The 13,430-nt window shown below is 50.8% G+C and overlaps 1 protein-coding gene across 1 annotated transcript; it reads right to left on the bottom strand.

Annotated features, from left to right (window-relative positions):
* Positions 1-1,186: 1,186 nt before the first annotated feature.
* Positions 1,187-13,208, bottom strand: LOC141786574 (zinc finger CCCH domain-containing protein 4-like). The gene is made up of 14 exons (XM_074665180.1): positions 12,871-13,208; positions 9,053-9,356; positions 8,867-8,974; positions 8,548-8,758; positions 8,323-8,468; positions 8,129-8,225; positions 7,893-8,029; positions 7,698-7,814; positions 7,496-7,607; positions 7,104-7,213; positions 6,519-7,000; positions 5,852-6,147; positions 4,981-5,214; positions 1,187-4,408 (listed from the first exon to the last, which is right to left on the bottom strand). Exons 1-14 carry the CDS (start codon positions 12,948-12,950, stop codon positions 2,742-2,744), a joined length of 4,101 nt encoding a protein of 1,366 aa, XP_074521281.1. The 5' UTR covers positions 12,951-13,208; the 3' UTR covers positions 1,187-2,741.
* Positions 13,209-13,430: the final 222 nt, after the last annotated feature.

Genomic DNA, 13,430 nt, shown 5'->3' with positions numbered 1-13,430 from the left:
AAACAGAGAAGCTGGTTTACCGTAACATTACAGGCTAAAACAACAGGCTAACTGCAGCTAAAGTTAGCATCCTGAAGCTAACACAGAGACAGGGGGGACACTGAGGAAAAGCTCTTCCATCTGCTCCACAGCACACAGCATTTAAAATACTCACATTTCCAGGGTCCCAGGTTTGTTGGAGGATGGTTGGTAATGCGCCTGGATTCAGGACCAGTCTATTGGCTAGCCCTCTGTTGGACTGTCCAAAGTTGGAAAAGCAGTCGGCCGTGAAGTGACTAGCACACACATGCTCAGTTTTACTGAGTGTAGCTGGAACATTTCCTGATAAATGAACTCTAGACACTTAGTCTGTCTTCTTCAGAGATGGGAAGCTTGAGCATGGAGCTATGTGGCTGTTTACAGACAAAAACAGAACAGTGATGGCTCTGACATCTGCAAATCCCCACAATCCAAACAGCTGGTTTTAGGTCAGGATTTTACATTAACAAGCTCTACTAAGAACAGGTTTGGTCATTAATTATCACATTTTGTGGCTGGGAGGAAAGACAAAGACCCACACATTTCACTGAAAGACTGAATGAAGGGATTTTTGCAGAATATGGGACCTTTCAACAAGATAATGAGATAAATTATTTCAAGGTTTGTTTACAGAGATAAAGAAAAGTTTGGCTAAATCTGCAGAAAACAACAGATATTCACTTGTTAACTTGAGAAAACATGTAAATACAAAAGTAGGTAATCATGACCTTTTAGGGCTTCAGTCGACAAGAGAAGAGGGTTCAGGGACGGATGGTCATGTTTCTGTGATCAGTAACCTGTGCAGACATTTTTATGAGGAGACAGAGAGCGTGACCCAGTCAGCACATGAGCAGATTTACTCAATTTGTTTATTTTCAATGACTTTTCTAACCTTTATCTGCTTCATTTTTCCTGTAATTATTGTTATTTTAACTTTATTAGGGCTCAAAGGAAAATGGATGTATTGCAGATTCAGGATTTTTTGTATTACAATATATATATATATCTATAAAAAAAAAATTGTTAAAAAAAAACTTAGTTTTCATATTTACGCCCTTTATTTTTATTTTTTCATAAACTGGCTTAGAAAAAAAATTAAAATTTCAGAATAAATCCTAAAAACTGACTCACATGTGGTGTGATTTATTTTGGGGAAATATGGCTCAAGATATCGTCTGTGATCATCATCATCCAACTTTTTCATTGGTGTTTTAAAAAGTGAACCTAAAATAGTAAAAACTGTGAATAAAGGTGAGCAGGGTGATCTGTTTCAGTGGTTGATGCTGTATCAACTTTATTAAATACTTTGACAGCCTGACCTACAGTGAACAGTTAGAAAACTCCTCTGAAGGAGGAGACGTGTTGGATTTACAGAGCAGGAGAAACACAAGCTGTAAAATAAAACAACAAACTGTAAAAGAAAGACCAGAACTCGTTTCAGCCTCAGAGTCCGACTCTCCGCGTCAGGAAGGAGCCGCGTGGCGTCTCTCTTTACTTTGACTCTTTATACACAGGAAATAAAAAAATAGTCTCTGTCTCTTTCTCTGTTCGGCTGCAGCGGGGAGCGGTGATCCCAGCGAGCTGAGCCGTACTCCCAAATCTCTGCTTTATAAAATGATTCAGTGAGGAAGGTTTTACCCCGGTATAAAAAAAATAAATTAAAATGATCAACATTTATACAAAGACAGGAGGAGGGTCAGGAGATCCTACAGGTCCCTCCTCGTGACAGATCCTCACACAGACGGGACGCCGCGATGAGACCAGATGGTTTTTACAGCCTGGAGGATGATGAGGACCACGTCGAGTCCATCTGAGCCGTTAAAACCTGATGCTAGTCCCACGCTCAGAGCTCAGGCTGCAGAGGGAGATCCTGCACAGACCCCAGATTATGCAGAGTCCCAGGTCCAAGCTGAGGATCGAGGCTCCGTCACCAACCGTTACAGCTCAGGGAGATCACTCCTCTAACCGCTCAGAGCTCCCCTCACACGGCTCAGATCCACAGCTTCAGGAGAGACAGGCTCTCTATGATCAGTCCAACCTGTCCCTGGTTGATGATGTCACCCACTGATAAAACACGTTCAGACAGGGAGGAAGGCTCACAGAGGCACTACGGACAGGTAACAGGTGAGTGAGGAGTCTGGGGTAAGAGCTAAAACAAAATTAAGTTTGGTGCGAGGAGCGGCAGGAGCGGCAGGAGCGGCAGGAGCTGCAGGAGCCGCAGGAGCGGCAGGAGCTGCAGGGTTAAAACCACCAACTCAGAGACGGAGCAGAACAAACGGACCAGGATGAAGTCTCTGCAGAAAGCGAGGCGTGGGGAGTTCAGAAAACCCTGTTTGGGTTAAAGAGGGATCTCTCCGTCCTCTGACCCTCTGACCTCAGACAAACGGAGGGAGGTGGGTGGCTGAAAGAGGAGGTGGCGCTCTGATTGGCTGTTTCTGCTGCGCTCTGAAGAAGTGTTCATGGAGCCATTAGAGGACGAGAAAACATTTAATCAAACAACAAGTCTTAAAATAGAGGATTTACTCTGACCCCGCCCCCGACCCTCAGATAGACTCTGAACACGGTGTGTGTGTACGGTGTGTCTGTGTGTGTGTGTTAGTGCGGGGTCCGCCCCCAGGCCGCAGCCTCACTGCGTCTCTCTCCTCACTGATTGGTTCAGTGTCTGATGAAGTTAAAACCAAACGGCGCCGCCCCCTCAGAGCGGGTGGGTGTGTGTGGGGGGGTCACTGGCAGAAGGGGGAGGCCGTGGGGTCAAAGCCTTTGAAAACGTCCTTCAGGGAGGCGTTGTCCTGATCCGTGTTCACCTGGTCCGTCTGAACCGGGCTGTTACCTCCAAATGGACTCCCCGTCCCGCCGGGCTTCGCCGCCTGCTTCACGCCGAACAGAGAGGACACTGGTAGATTGTGGACCCCTGAGGGACCCTGATCCCCAGCGGCTCCAGGAGCCCCCTGAGCCCCGGCTGCAGCGGGCCCGGCTCCTGCAGGTCCTCCCTGAGAGGCGGAGTTGGGCGAGGGCGCCGGTTTGGGCCTGGGTCTGTTGTAGCTGTTGTAGCGGTCCGTCCCTTGCTCTGCACTTTTCTCTGGCTCTGGTTGGTCCAACGCGGACTTCCGGACAAACAGGGGCTCCTTGGACTTGGGCTTAGCAGGCACGGGGTCACTGGGTCTGGACTCTGTGCTGGCAGAGTTAGGGGAGCCGCTGCTGGGACCAGGGCTGCCCGGTTTGCTAGTCCTGGGGTCATACAGACTGATGCTGCTCAGCACGCTGGCGCCCCCTGGTGACCCTGAGCCCACGCTGCGCCCTGGTCCGGCTGCAGAGAGGAGCCTGGGGTCGTAGGGAGCGATGGTGGGGGGTGAGGAGCTGGGAGCTGTGGAGGAGGAGACGGAGGAGCTGGGAGGAGGCGCGGGCTCAGAGGGCTGCTTCAGGGCAGACTTCTGGGGCTGCAGGCGGGGGTCCGCCGGGACTTTACGAGCGATACGGGGGTCAACGGGCTTATCTACAGGAGCAGGAGGTCCAGGAGGAGGTGGGCCCAACAGGGACCCAGGAGGGGCAGGCGTGGGTAAAAGAGGAGGTGAGGGAGTCTGAGACGGGCTGGAGTTGACCGTCTTCAGGATACGAGACAGCAGCTCAAAGTCCGGGAGGGAGGAGGAGGAGGAGGAGGAGGAGGAGGGAGCAGGAGGGTCCATGGGGGGAGGAGGCTGGGCTGGGGGGGGCTGTGGAGTGTGGAGGGCCTGCTGAGACCGGGACAGACGCAGGTCTATGGAGGAGACCGGGGGGATGCCTGGAGGGAGTGGGAGGAGGTCCTGCTTGGGGATGGGGAGAGGGAGCAGGTCTTCAGGGGACCAGGTGACGGTCTTGATGAAGGCCGGCATGTGGAGGAGCACGTCCTTCTTGATGTGGCTGAACTGCTGCAGCTGGGAGCGCGGGTCTCTCAGAGCCATCCCCATCAGGGGGTCCAGAGGGATCGGCACGGGCTTGTCCCGGAGGACCCGCTCCGTCTCCTCCTCCTCAGCGGGTGGAGCCGTGAGCGGAGGAGGTTTGTAGACCAGAGGAGGCTCCGGTTTGGAGGCAGGGGGCAGCTGGGACGACGCAGCAGACGAGGCAGCGAGCCGGGCCAGCCTGGGGTCAGCAGGAGGTCCAGAGGAGGGCTGAGAGAGCATGGAGTGGGAGGAGTCAGGAGCGTCGGCGCGGGCCAGCCGAGGGTCCCGCGCCAAGCGGGGGTCTGCGGGGCGAGGAGGCGCGCTGCTGGGAGGGGCCTTCTGGAGGCGGGGGTCGCTCGGGGGGCCGTCAGGTTTGAGAGGAGGCTGGGTCTGCTGACGGAGGGTCTTTAGGATGGAGGTCACACTGCCTCCTCCATCCTCATCCTCACTGGAGTACCAGTTCCCCGAGTCGCCTGGAGGGAGGAGCAGAGAGGAGTTAACACGCAGCTCAGAGAGGAGACGCTTCACTGCGTCACACGTTTGAGATCAGCTGATCGCTAACTCTCAGCTGATCGCTCACTCTCAGCTGATCGCTAACTCCCAGCTGATCGCTAACTCTCAGCTGATCGCTAACTCCCAGCTGATCGCTCACTCACAGCTGATCGCTCACTCTCAGCTGATCGCTCACTCTCAGCTGATTGCTCACTCACAGCTGATCGCTAACTCACAGCTGATCGCTCACTCTCAGCTGATTGCTCACTCACAGCTGATCGCTAACTCCCAGCTGATCGCTCACTCTCAGCTGATCGCTCACTCTCAGCTGATTGCTCACTCACAGCTGATCGCTAACTCCCAGCTGATCGCTAACTCCCAGCTGATCGCTCACTCTCAGCTGATCGCTAACTCCCAGCTGATCGCTCACTCCCAGCTGATCGCTCACTCTCAGCTGATCGCTAACTGTTCTCATGGACAGGTTTTAAAAGAGGTAAACTCATAAACACAAACTCGGACCCCCCACACACACACACACAGGCTGCTCCTCTACCTTCAGTGTCTCTGCTCCTCTCTGCTCCTCCTTCAGCCATCCTGCGAGCTCGCTCCTCCTCCTCCTGCTGCTTCTGCTGGATCCTCATGAACAGGACGCGCTGCGCTGGGGGCAGGAAGTCCGGCACAGAGAGGCCTCCCTGACCTCCTGCTGCTCCGTTGGCTGAGCCCTCCTGGCCTCCTGGCTGGAACTTCCCCGCTGCTCCTCTCTCATCGAAGCCCTGGTAGGAGTCACCTGAGGGAGGAGAGGAGGTCAGCACGGGAGCTCTGAGACCACTGGGTATAGGTGAGTTTGGGTACAGGTGAGTTTGGTACAGGTGTGTTTGGTACAGGTGTGTTTGGTACAGGTGAGTTTGTTACAGGTGTGTTTGGGTACAGGTGTGTTAGGGTACAGGTGTGTTTGGGTACAGGTGTGTTTGTGTACAGGTGTGTTTGGTACAGGTGAGTTTGTTACAGGTGTGTTTGGGTACAGGTGTGTTAGGGTACAGGTGTGTTTGGGTACAGGTGTGTTTGTGTACAGGTGTGTTAGGGTACAGGTGTGTTTGGGTACAGGTGTGTTTGTGTACAGGTGTGTTTGGGTACAGGTGTGTTTGGGTACAGGTGTGTTAGGGTACAGGTGTGTTTGGGTACAGGTGTGTTTGGTACAGGTGTGTTTGGGTACAGGTGTGTTTGGGTACAGGTGTGTTTGGGTACAGGTGTGTTAGGGTACAGGTGTGTTAGGGTACAGGTGAGTTTGGTACAGGTGTGTTTGGGAACAGGTGTGATTGAGTACAGGTGTGTTAGGGTACAGGTGTGTTTGTGTACAGGTGTGTTTGTGTACAGGTGTGTTTGGGTACAGGTGTGTTTGTGTACAGGTGAGTTTGGACTCTGACCTTCTTGCACCACGCCCTCCATGCTCATGCCCTCCTGCTGGGTGAAGTAGTTGTTGAAGAAGTTTCCTCCGCTGGGGGCGGGGCCTGAAGGCATTGCGGCGCCGTCACCAGGTGCAAACCCCCCCATCATGGGGGGTCCACCGGGGCCCATGTTGGAGGGCCCCTGGTTCATCCCCATGTTCTGCATATCAGGGGACATCATGCCTGGGGGAGAGGGGAAGTGGGTGGGGGGTGCTCCCGGGGCTCCTGGTGCAGGAGCTGGAGTCTGGCCCTGGGTGGTGCTGGGAGTCTGACCCCTGACAGAGGGAGGAGAGCGGGAGGAGAGCAGGAGGAGAGCAGGAGGAGAGCAGGAGGAGAGCAGGAGGAGAGCAGGAGGAGAATGTAAAGACGAGGTGTTATGAAGGTGGAGTCAGGAGGTTCAGCTGGTTTCTCCTCCTCGCTCTCAGTGAGTCAGAGGAAACAGCTGATCAATGTTTATCTCTTCATCAAAACAAACATTAGACTTTAAATCTGTGGTTTACTTTCTAAAACTCCACAGGCAGGATTTTATGACCCATTCTGATCTTATACATGTTCAGGGGTGCCCACAGGCTACAGGAGGAGGTCTACAGGAGGAGGTCTACAGGAGGAGGTCTAGGGTCTTGCTCCCTGGTCTCTGGTCTCTTACCTCACAGCCAGTTTCTGGGCCAGCTGTCCGGTCGGCTGGACTTTGATTTCGAACAACGAGGGGATCTTCTTCCCTCCACCCCCTCCAGCTCCACCACAGGGAGGAGGAGGGCCCATGTGAGGAGGAGGAGGACAACCAGGATTTGGAGGCCCTCCTTGGAAGGGACTTCCATCAGGACCAATAACCGGGGGTCCAGTGCAAGGGTTAGGCCCAGGAACAGGTGCTTGTCCTGGTCCTGGTCCAGGGGGACACTTGTTAGGAACTGGCCCCTGGTTGGGTCCAGGAAGACCTCCAAAGTCACCGGCTGCAGGCCCACCAAAGTCCACAGGTCCTGCGTTGGTGTCCACGGGGACAGGACGGGGGGGAGTGGGGAGGAGGCCGACTCCAGGAGGAGGTTTGGGGAGAGGGTTGATGCCCTGCTTCTTCAGCTCCTCCACCTCCTTCTCGTCCTCGGCTCCGGCCTCGGCGTCTTCAGCCAGCATCTGAAACACCAGAGCATCACAGACCATGAGACCTTTAGAAAATAAACCAAACCAGACCAGGACCCGGGTTCCTAGACCAGGACCAGGTGTTTGAGGGACCTGCCTTGTTGAGCAGCTCCTGGGTGTCGTCGTTGAGGGCATCATGGGAGAACATGCACTCGTCCCCGTTGACGCAGTTCCCCGTGGTGTGAAACAGCTTACAGGGGAACTCACGTAGAACCAGAGTCAAGGAGAAAGACTGGGATCAGGAGACAGACTGGGACTAGGAGAAAGACTGGGACTAGGAGAAAGACTGGGACTAGGAGACAGACTGGGACTAGGAGAAAGACTGGGACTAGGAGACAGACTGGGACTAGGAGACAGACTGGGACTAGGAGACAGACTGGGACTAGGAGACAGACTGGGACTAGGAGCATATTTAAACTGACTGATATTTAGACTGAGGTGGTCTCAGCGAGGGTCTGGGGACTCGGGGTCCGTCAGAGTAAAGGATATCATGCATGTAGGGGCAGTGGTCGGCCCGGGCGCAGAACCCCGTGATGTAGAACTTGCAGAGCTCCTTCTTCTTGGGCAGCTCGATGTCGTGGCTGAAGTTGCAGTGGTCTCCCTGAGGAGGAGCAAACACAGAGTTTATGTGACGGAGTCCAAACGGTGACTTTAGACCTGATAACACCGAGCATCAGTCGGTCTTTCTTACCCAGGTGCACCTCCCCTCGATGTAGTACTTGCAGATGGCCTTTCCTTTCTTGTCCTGGTGCTTCTCGTTCTGGTTCCTCCTCCCGAGTCCAGGTCCGTCGCCTCCTCCGCCTCCATCCTGCAGAGATCAGAGTTTCCTGGTTACCGTCACTTTGATACAGGATCGTTTTACCCAGCGGACTGGACCAAGCCTCACCCCGTTGTCCATGTCTCCACTGTTGTCTTCATCGTTCCCCATGTCTCCTCTTCCTCTCCCACGGTTTCGGCCTTTCCCTCCTCGGATCATGCCCCGCCCTCCTTTACCTCGGCCTCGCCCTCGGCCGCCTTTCCCTCCTGATGAGGATGAAAACATGACACCGTGAAGGAGTGACTGACCTGGGCGTCACACACAGACTCTGGTCTTTCCTCAGACTTCCTGAGGTCTGAACCCACCTCTGCCCCTGTCCTTGGACTTCTTGTACTGACAGAGCTCCTTTGAGTAGTCGTCGTAGTCGTCGTCCCCCATGTTGTCGTAGTCATCGTCTCCGTACTGTGAATTCAACAAGAGTCACATCAGAGGGGTAAGAACCAGGACCAGGACCAGGTTTGATCCTAAAGCAGCGCGTCGTCAGCTGTCGGACCCTCACCTCCATCTCGTCTCCGTAGCCGTCTCCATCGTCGTCTCCTCCCATCTTTCCACCTCGGCCTCCTCTCCCCCTGCCTCCTCCTCTCCCCCTCCTCCCTCCTCTCATGCCTCCTCGGCCTCTCAGGCTCTTCATGCGACCTCGACCTCCTGCGAACACAAACAGAGGGATGAGCTGGATGGATGAGGCAGTTTGTATAAAACGAGGAGCGTGAGGAGCGTCACTGACCTGGGAAACCTCCTCGTCCGCTTCTGCCTCCTTCTTTGGCTTTGCGGTACTGATTGAGCTCCTTGGTGAAGTCGTCGTAGTCTTCCTCCCCCATGTCTTCATCCTCCTCTCCCTCAAAGTTGTCCTCTTCGTAGTCGTCGTAGCCGCCGTAGCTCTGCTTGTCCATCTTCATGTAGCTGCTCTTCTTCGAGCCGCCGTAACCTCCGTGAGACTGGAGACAAGTCCGACATCAGCTGATGTTAGTTTGGACAGAAACCTGACCCGGGTATCCAGGATCAGAACACTGAACCTCTGAGACTGGTCACGCTGTGGGACTCACCGTGGGGGGGTACTGGGGGCTGTAGTCCCTGTACTTCCTCTTCTCACTGGGGCTGTAGTCCGAGTCATCGCTGAAGTCAGAGTGGTCGTCATCAGAGGACGCGTGGCGCTGAGGGAGAGAAACACAGGAAGTTAGAGACAGTCATGACCACGGGTTGATGTCGTCAGGAGAGCGGTGGCGTCTTACTTTGTGTTTGGATTTGCGTTTCTTCTTGGCCCTCCTCTTCTCCCTCTCGCGCTCCCGCTCTTTCTTCCTCTTCCTCTTCCGCCGGTGGGATCGCTCATCGTCCGACTCGCTGCTTCCACGGCGCTCCCGGCTTTGCCGTGTCCTCTCTGTAGCCGCTTCACCTCCCGCTTCACCTCCTGCGCCTGCGTCATCGCCTCCATCTCCTCCTGCTCCTGCTGCAGACGTACCTCCACCCACCTCCTCGTCCCCGATTTCTCCCCCGTCGTCCTCCAGCTCGCCCTCCTCCAGCTCGCCATCCTCGGGCCTGTGTGTGAAAAACGTGGGAAGTTAAATTTCAGAGTCTGATGTGTGTAAACGTAGAAATTAGGGACAAACGGGTGAAATGATCACGATGAGCTTAACCGCGTCAGAAAACCAGTAAAGAGGATTTATCATTAACCAACGCTCAGAGGATCACAGAGACGAGTCTGAGGAAATGTTTGAACGAGGATGAAATAATGAGGATGGAGTGTTTGTTTTCACCTGTTGCTCTGCCAAGAGGATCTTAAACAGTCTCTACCTGTCTGTTCAAACTGCGGGGACACACCTGGATATGTAACATGTCTGGGTAACATTATTAACATAGATTCAGTCCCATTTCCTGCTTCTCTTTCGTGAAATCACTCAGAGTGATGCAGATTAATAAAAAATAAAATAAATATAGAGGAAAGTCTGCTAGGTGAGTTATTAAGAATGATTTTTGAAGACTCTTCTGATTACAATTCAACCACAAAATGTTAAAAAATCACTAAATAATAAAAATCTTTCTGCAGGAAACAGAAATGTAGGTCTCCTTAACACCTTCTACACGTCAAACCCTCACAGACCACTTCCTGTAAAATAATTTATGTTGCACAAAAAGGAAGAGTTTGCTGATGCCGTGTTAAATCAGGCCCCTCACATGAGGCAATGTAAGTAAAACCATGAGATCCTAATTAACATGGATCACATGCAGGCCTCGTTCTGCAGGGACCGCGTGTGCAGGGTGAGCTGGGTAAATAAATCAGAGATCACTCTGACCCACGGCTCAAATCAAACACCTATTCAGCGTCATCAGGAGCAGATGGATGGAGCTGGTGCACAGACGCTTTCCTTACAGCACAGGCCGATGTTTGATTAAACAGATCCAGTCCCCGCTGAAGCAGGGTGACGGTCTACAGGCCCGAGGCCACGCTACGACTGCCTCCTATAAAACGTGCTCTGGCCTTTGAAGATCACACAGCCAGCTCAGATCAAGCAGGTGTGTAGGGTACAGGTGACCTGCTTTGAGGGAAAATGTCAGCTGCACACACACACATCCTCGACACACAAGCTTCCTCCGGAGGGAGAGCGCTGTGATCTTAATAATTCATCTCTTTATCTCTCACTCACAGTATTTAAAGGTTAATCAGCAGGGAATGATCCAGAAAAACACATCTCACCACCGTAGCTCCTCTCTGGTTAATTTCAGACACCTTCAAAGTGCTTTAAACTATGTTTTAAAATGTTTTAAATCATCACATGCAAAGGCTGCAGGGTGTCCTATCAGACATAGCTGGATCTGGGTTTTATATATATCCTGAGTTTATCTCAACTTGGTGATCCAGATACTTTAAGTCAAACAGAGGCCAAGGGTTGCTCCAGTGGCAGATTCGCTGTGACAAAGAGCACAGAGCTCAGAAAGAACAACAAAACCTGTGTTCAAAGGTAGAATAACACACCTGCTGTACTGACAATCCCCAATTTCTGAGTTTTTGATATAAAATAGAAGGTAAAATATTTATCTAATGCCAATTCCCCCAAGAAAAATTCACTGTGAACCAGCTTTTTTATCTCCCCTGCTTACGTACTTCACTCCAGCAGGGTCTTTGTCCTGCACCAACTATCAGCTCTGCAGCCAAACACAACAAACTTTGGAGTTTCATCTCAGCAGCCAAGTCACTCCTCTACCTCACTGCTGGCATGTGCTATAAGGCTGCAGGGCACACAAACACACCACAAGGAAAACTTTCCACTCACAATGGACTGCTCTCTTTCATAGCACGGGGATTTGGCTGCATTATGGAGGCAGGTTGTCATGAATGGGGAATAGCTGAGAGTCACTATGGGCAGAAACTGTTGGCCCCTCCGGCCTGTCCAGATACTGATCACACACATCACCTGCTCCCACTACTGTGCCACTTTGAGGAAAAACATGGAGTAAAAACACACTACGCCCAGCCATCTCTGAGCTCAGACAATAAAAACACATCACGTCATAGATATCTTAATAAACCTGTGAAGAGTGAGCTGTTATCCACTCTGTGGATGCTATAGATCACACCCTAAACAACTTTAACACACTATTTAAAACTAAGTGAAGGACGAGCCTCATCTTTCATCCTGTAAACAAGTTTCCATTTCTACACATAAACACTAGTCACATCACAGCAGCAAAACACTGTGAAAAACTCTGAAAATCAATAAAACAACAGGTTAAGCTTTTTTAGGAGTTACCATGCATTATGGTACATTTTTAGCTCTGTGGATGAGACCATAACTCTGATTACTCTAGAAGCAAAGGGCCATGATTAAAATGGGGAATACTTACTGTGACTGGTTTTCTTCACATTTTGCAACCAAAACCATTAAGAGAGGTTTATATCCCTAACCTTTAAGGGACACTAAAGGGCTATTTGGGACTTGGGAGTGGGGCCAACTGAATAAATAAACATCGCCTACTGTTGACTATGGAAAAAAGGGAGTTTGGTGTTTGACTTGAACACTTTTGGGATGCTTTGCGTACGTTTTAACACATCTTTGGGGACTTTTGGGGATGTTTGGGACGAGTCAGTATGGGCACGACTGTGGAAAAAGTGACATATTGGATAAATAGCAATGGCAAACAAGCAACACAAACTCAAAAAATCACATAATTAGAACAGATAATAAATATTAATGCATTTGGGGGCTGGTGTCACAATGTTAAGGGTTGATTGGGGGCAAAAATTCGTGTTTTTCAGGTGCTGTTTCGATAAAATGACCATAGCATCATAACATTTTAAGTGCGTAGGGCTAACAGTTGACCCAACTACGAGTTGCCTTATTTGGCACGACGTTCGCGCTCTGTGAAGCGATAAATAAAATTAAAACGCGCCCATTCTGACCCATTAACATCGATTAAGTGTGTTAGAAAATTTAGAAACGCTCGGTAACGTCAACGAAAGGCAAACTACCGTTAGCGAATCATTAGCATTTAGCTTAGCTCCCTACACTTTGGCCAAGCGTAGCAGTTGATAGCATTAGCCAGCCGGCTAACAGCGCTACGTTAGCTTAAAACGATGCCCAATTGCTATAAAAAAGGACAATCGTTGAGAATCTACGGCCAGTTATGTTACATTAATTGTCGCATGTATACAGTTAAGTGAGTTTACGCGATTGTTAAAGCTGTTAAAATGAGTTAGAAGGGGCAGGTAGTTAACCGATGCTTTGTAACCGTTGAATTGGCTACAATGGCGTGAAAGTTTGATTGACCAGCTGTTTCAACCGTGCCTATATTTCTTCCGACAACTCGGCTGGAGTCGATTGGTCGCGGGTTGTAATAACGAAAAAATTGAGGGCATAAAGTTCTCCCAGGTGCTATTTGGCCTCCCAGTTGGCGTTGTCGTGTCAACATGGCGTTCTTTACCTCTTTACTCGTTTTCCAGAAAAGGCGAGTTTAATCCCCTTGACAGAAAAAGAAAAAGAAACCCCGGGCTTTTGTGTAAAAGCACAGGACAAATAAATAGTTTCATTTAAATATGACTGTAGAATTACTCGACCTTTCGTCAGTCAGGAGACTGTTGTGTTCGTGGTTGGTAGTTGGGGAGTTTGGATGGACAGTCATGCTTTCCACAGCCATTTCCTCTAGCTACATTGAGGTGCAAAAAATTACAACTCGACACTGGAATCTGCTGGCTTATGCGTCACTTCACTAGAAATCTACTTGATTTGATTTTAGGAAGAGTTTCAATTCATAGTAGGCAATTCTCCACTTAAGTTGTAAGAGAAATTTGATGAAATTGAATCCTGACGTTCTCCGTCCTACTGTAGCGGTGTGAAATGACGACTGGTAAACTTAAAATGGCTGACCGTCTTCTCCGAGGAGAAAAAGGGGCGGATTTCTCCGAGAATGACGTCATGGTGAATAACGTCTCACGGAAATAACCGAAATGAGATCTCCGGGGGAAATATGCTGCTGAGCTTGTCTTGTAGGTTCTCTTGGAGACCAATGTACCGTGAATACACAGTGTAAAAATCACACAACTTTTCCCTTTGTGAATTTTATTAAAGGTATAAGAGTAAGGGTATATATATCCACATGTGATAACACATGTAACTG

The sequence above is a fragment of the Halichoeres trimaculatus genome, unplaced genomic scaffold, assembly GCF_033239565.1.
Source record: "Halichoeres trimaculatus isolate MK-OKI-2021-1 unplaced genomic scaffold, fHalTri1.1 fHalTri1_scaffold_227, whole genome shotgun sequence".
Taxonomy (NCBI): Eukaryota; Metazoa; Chordata; class Actinopteri; order Labriformes; family Labridae; genus Halichoeres; species Halichoeres trimaculatus.
The sequence above is the reverse complement of the archived record's forward strand: the minus strand, read 5'-3'. Positions and strand labels throughout refer to the sequence as shown.

Bases quoted from the DNA above. Each gene is read 5' to 3' on its own strand.
- LOC141786574 (XM_074665180.1), bottom strand. From the start codon at position 12,950: ATGGCTGTGGAAAGCATGACTGTCCATCCAAACTCCCCAACTACCAAC. The intron at 8,226-8,322 runs GTGAGGGTCCGA...TTGAATTCACAG, and splicing joins GCTACGGAGACGAGATGGAG to TACGGAGACGATGACTACGA. The intron at 7,815-7,892 runs GTGAGGCTTGGT...TGATCTCTGCAG, and splicing joins GTGGAGACATGGACAACGGG to GATGGAGGCGGAGGAGGCGA.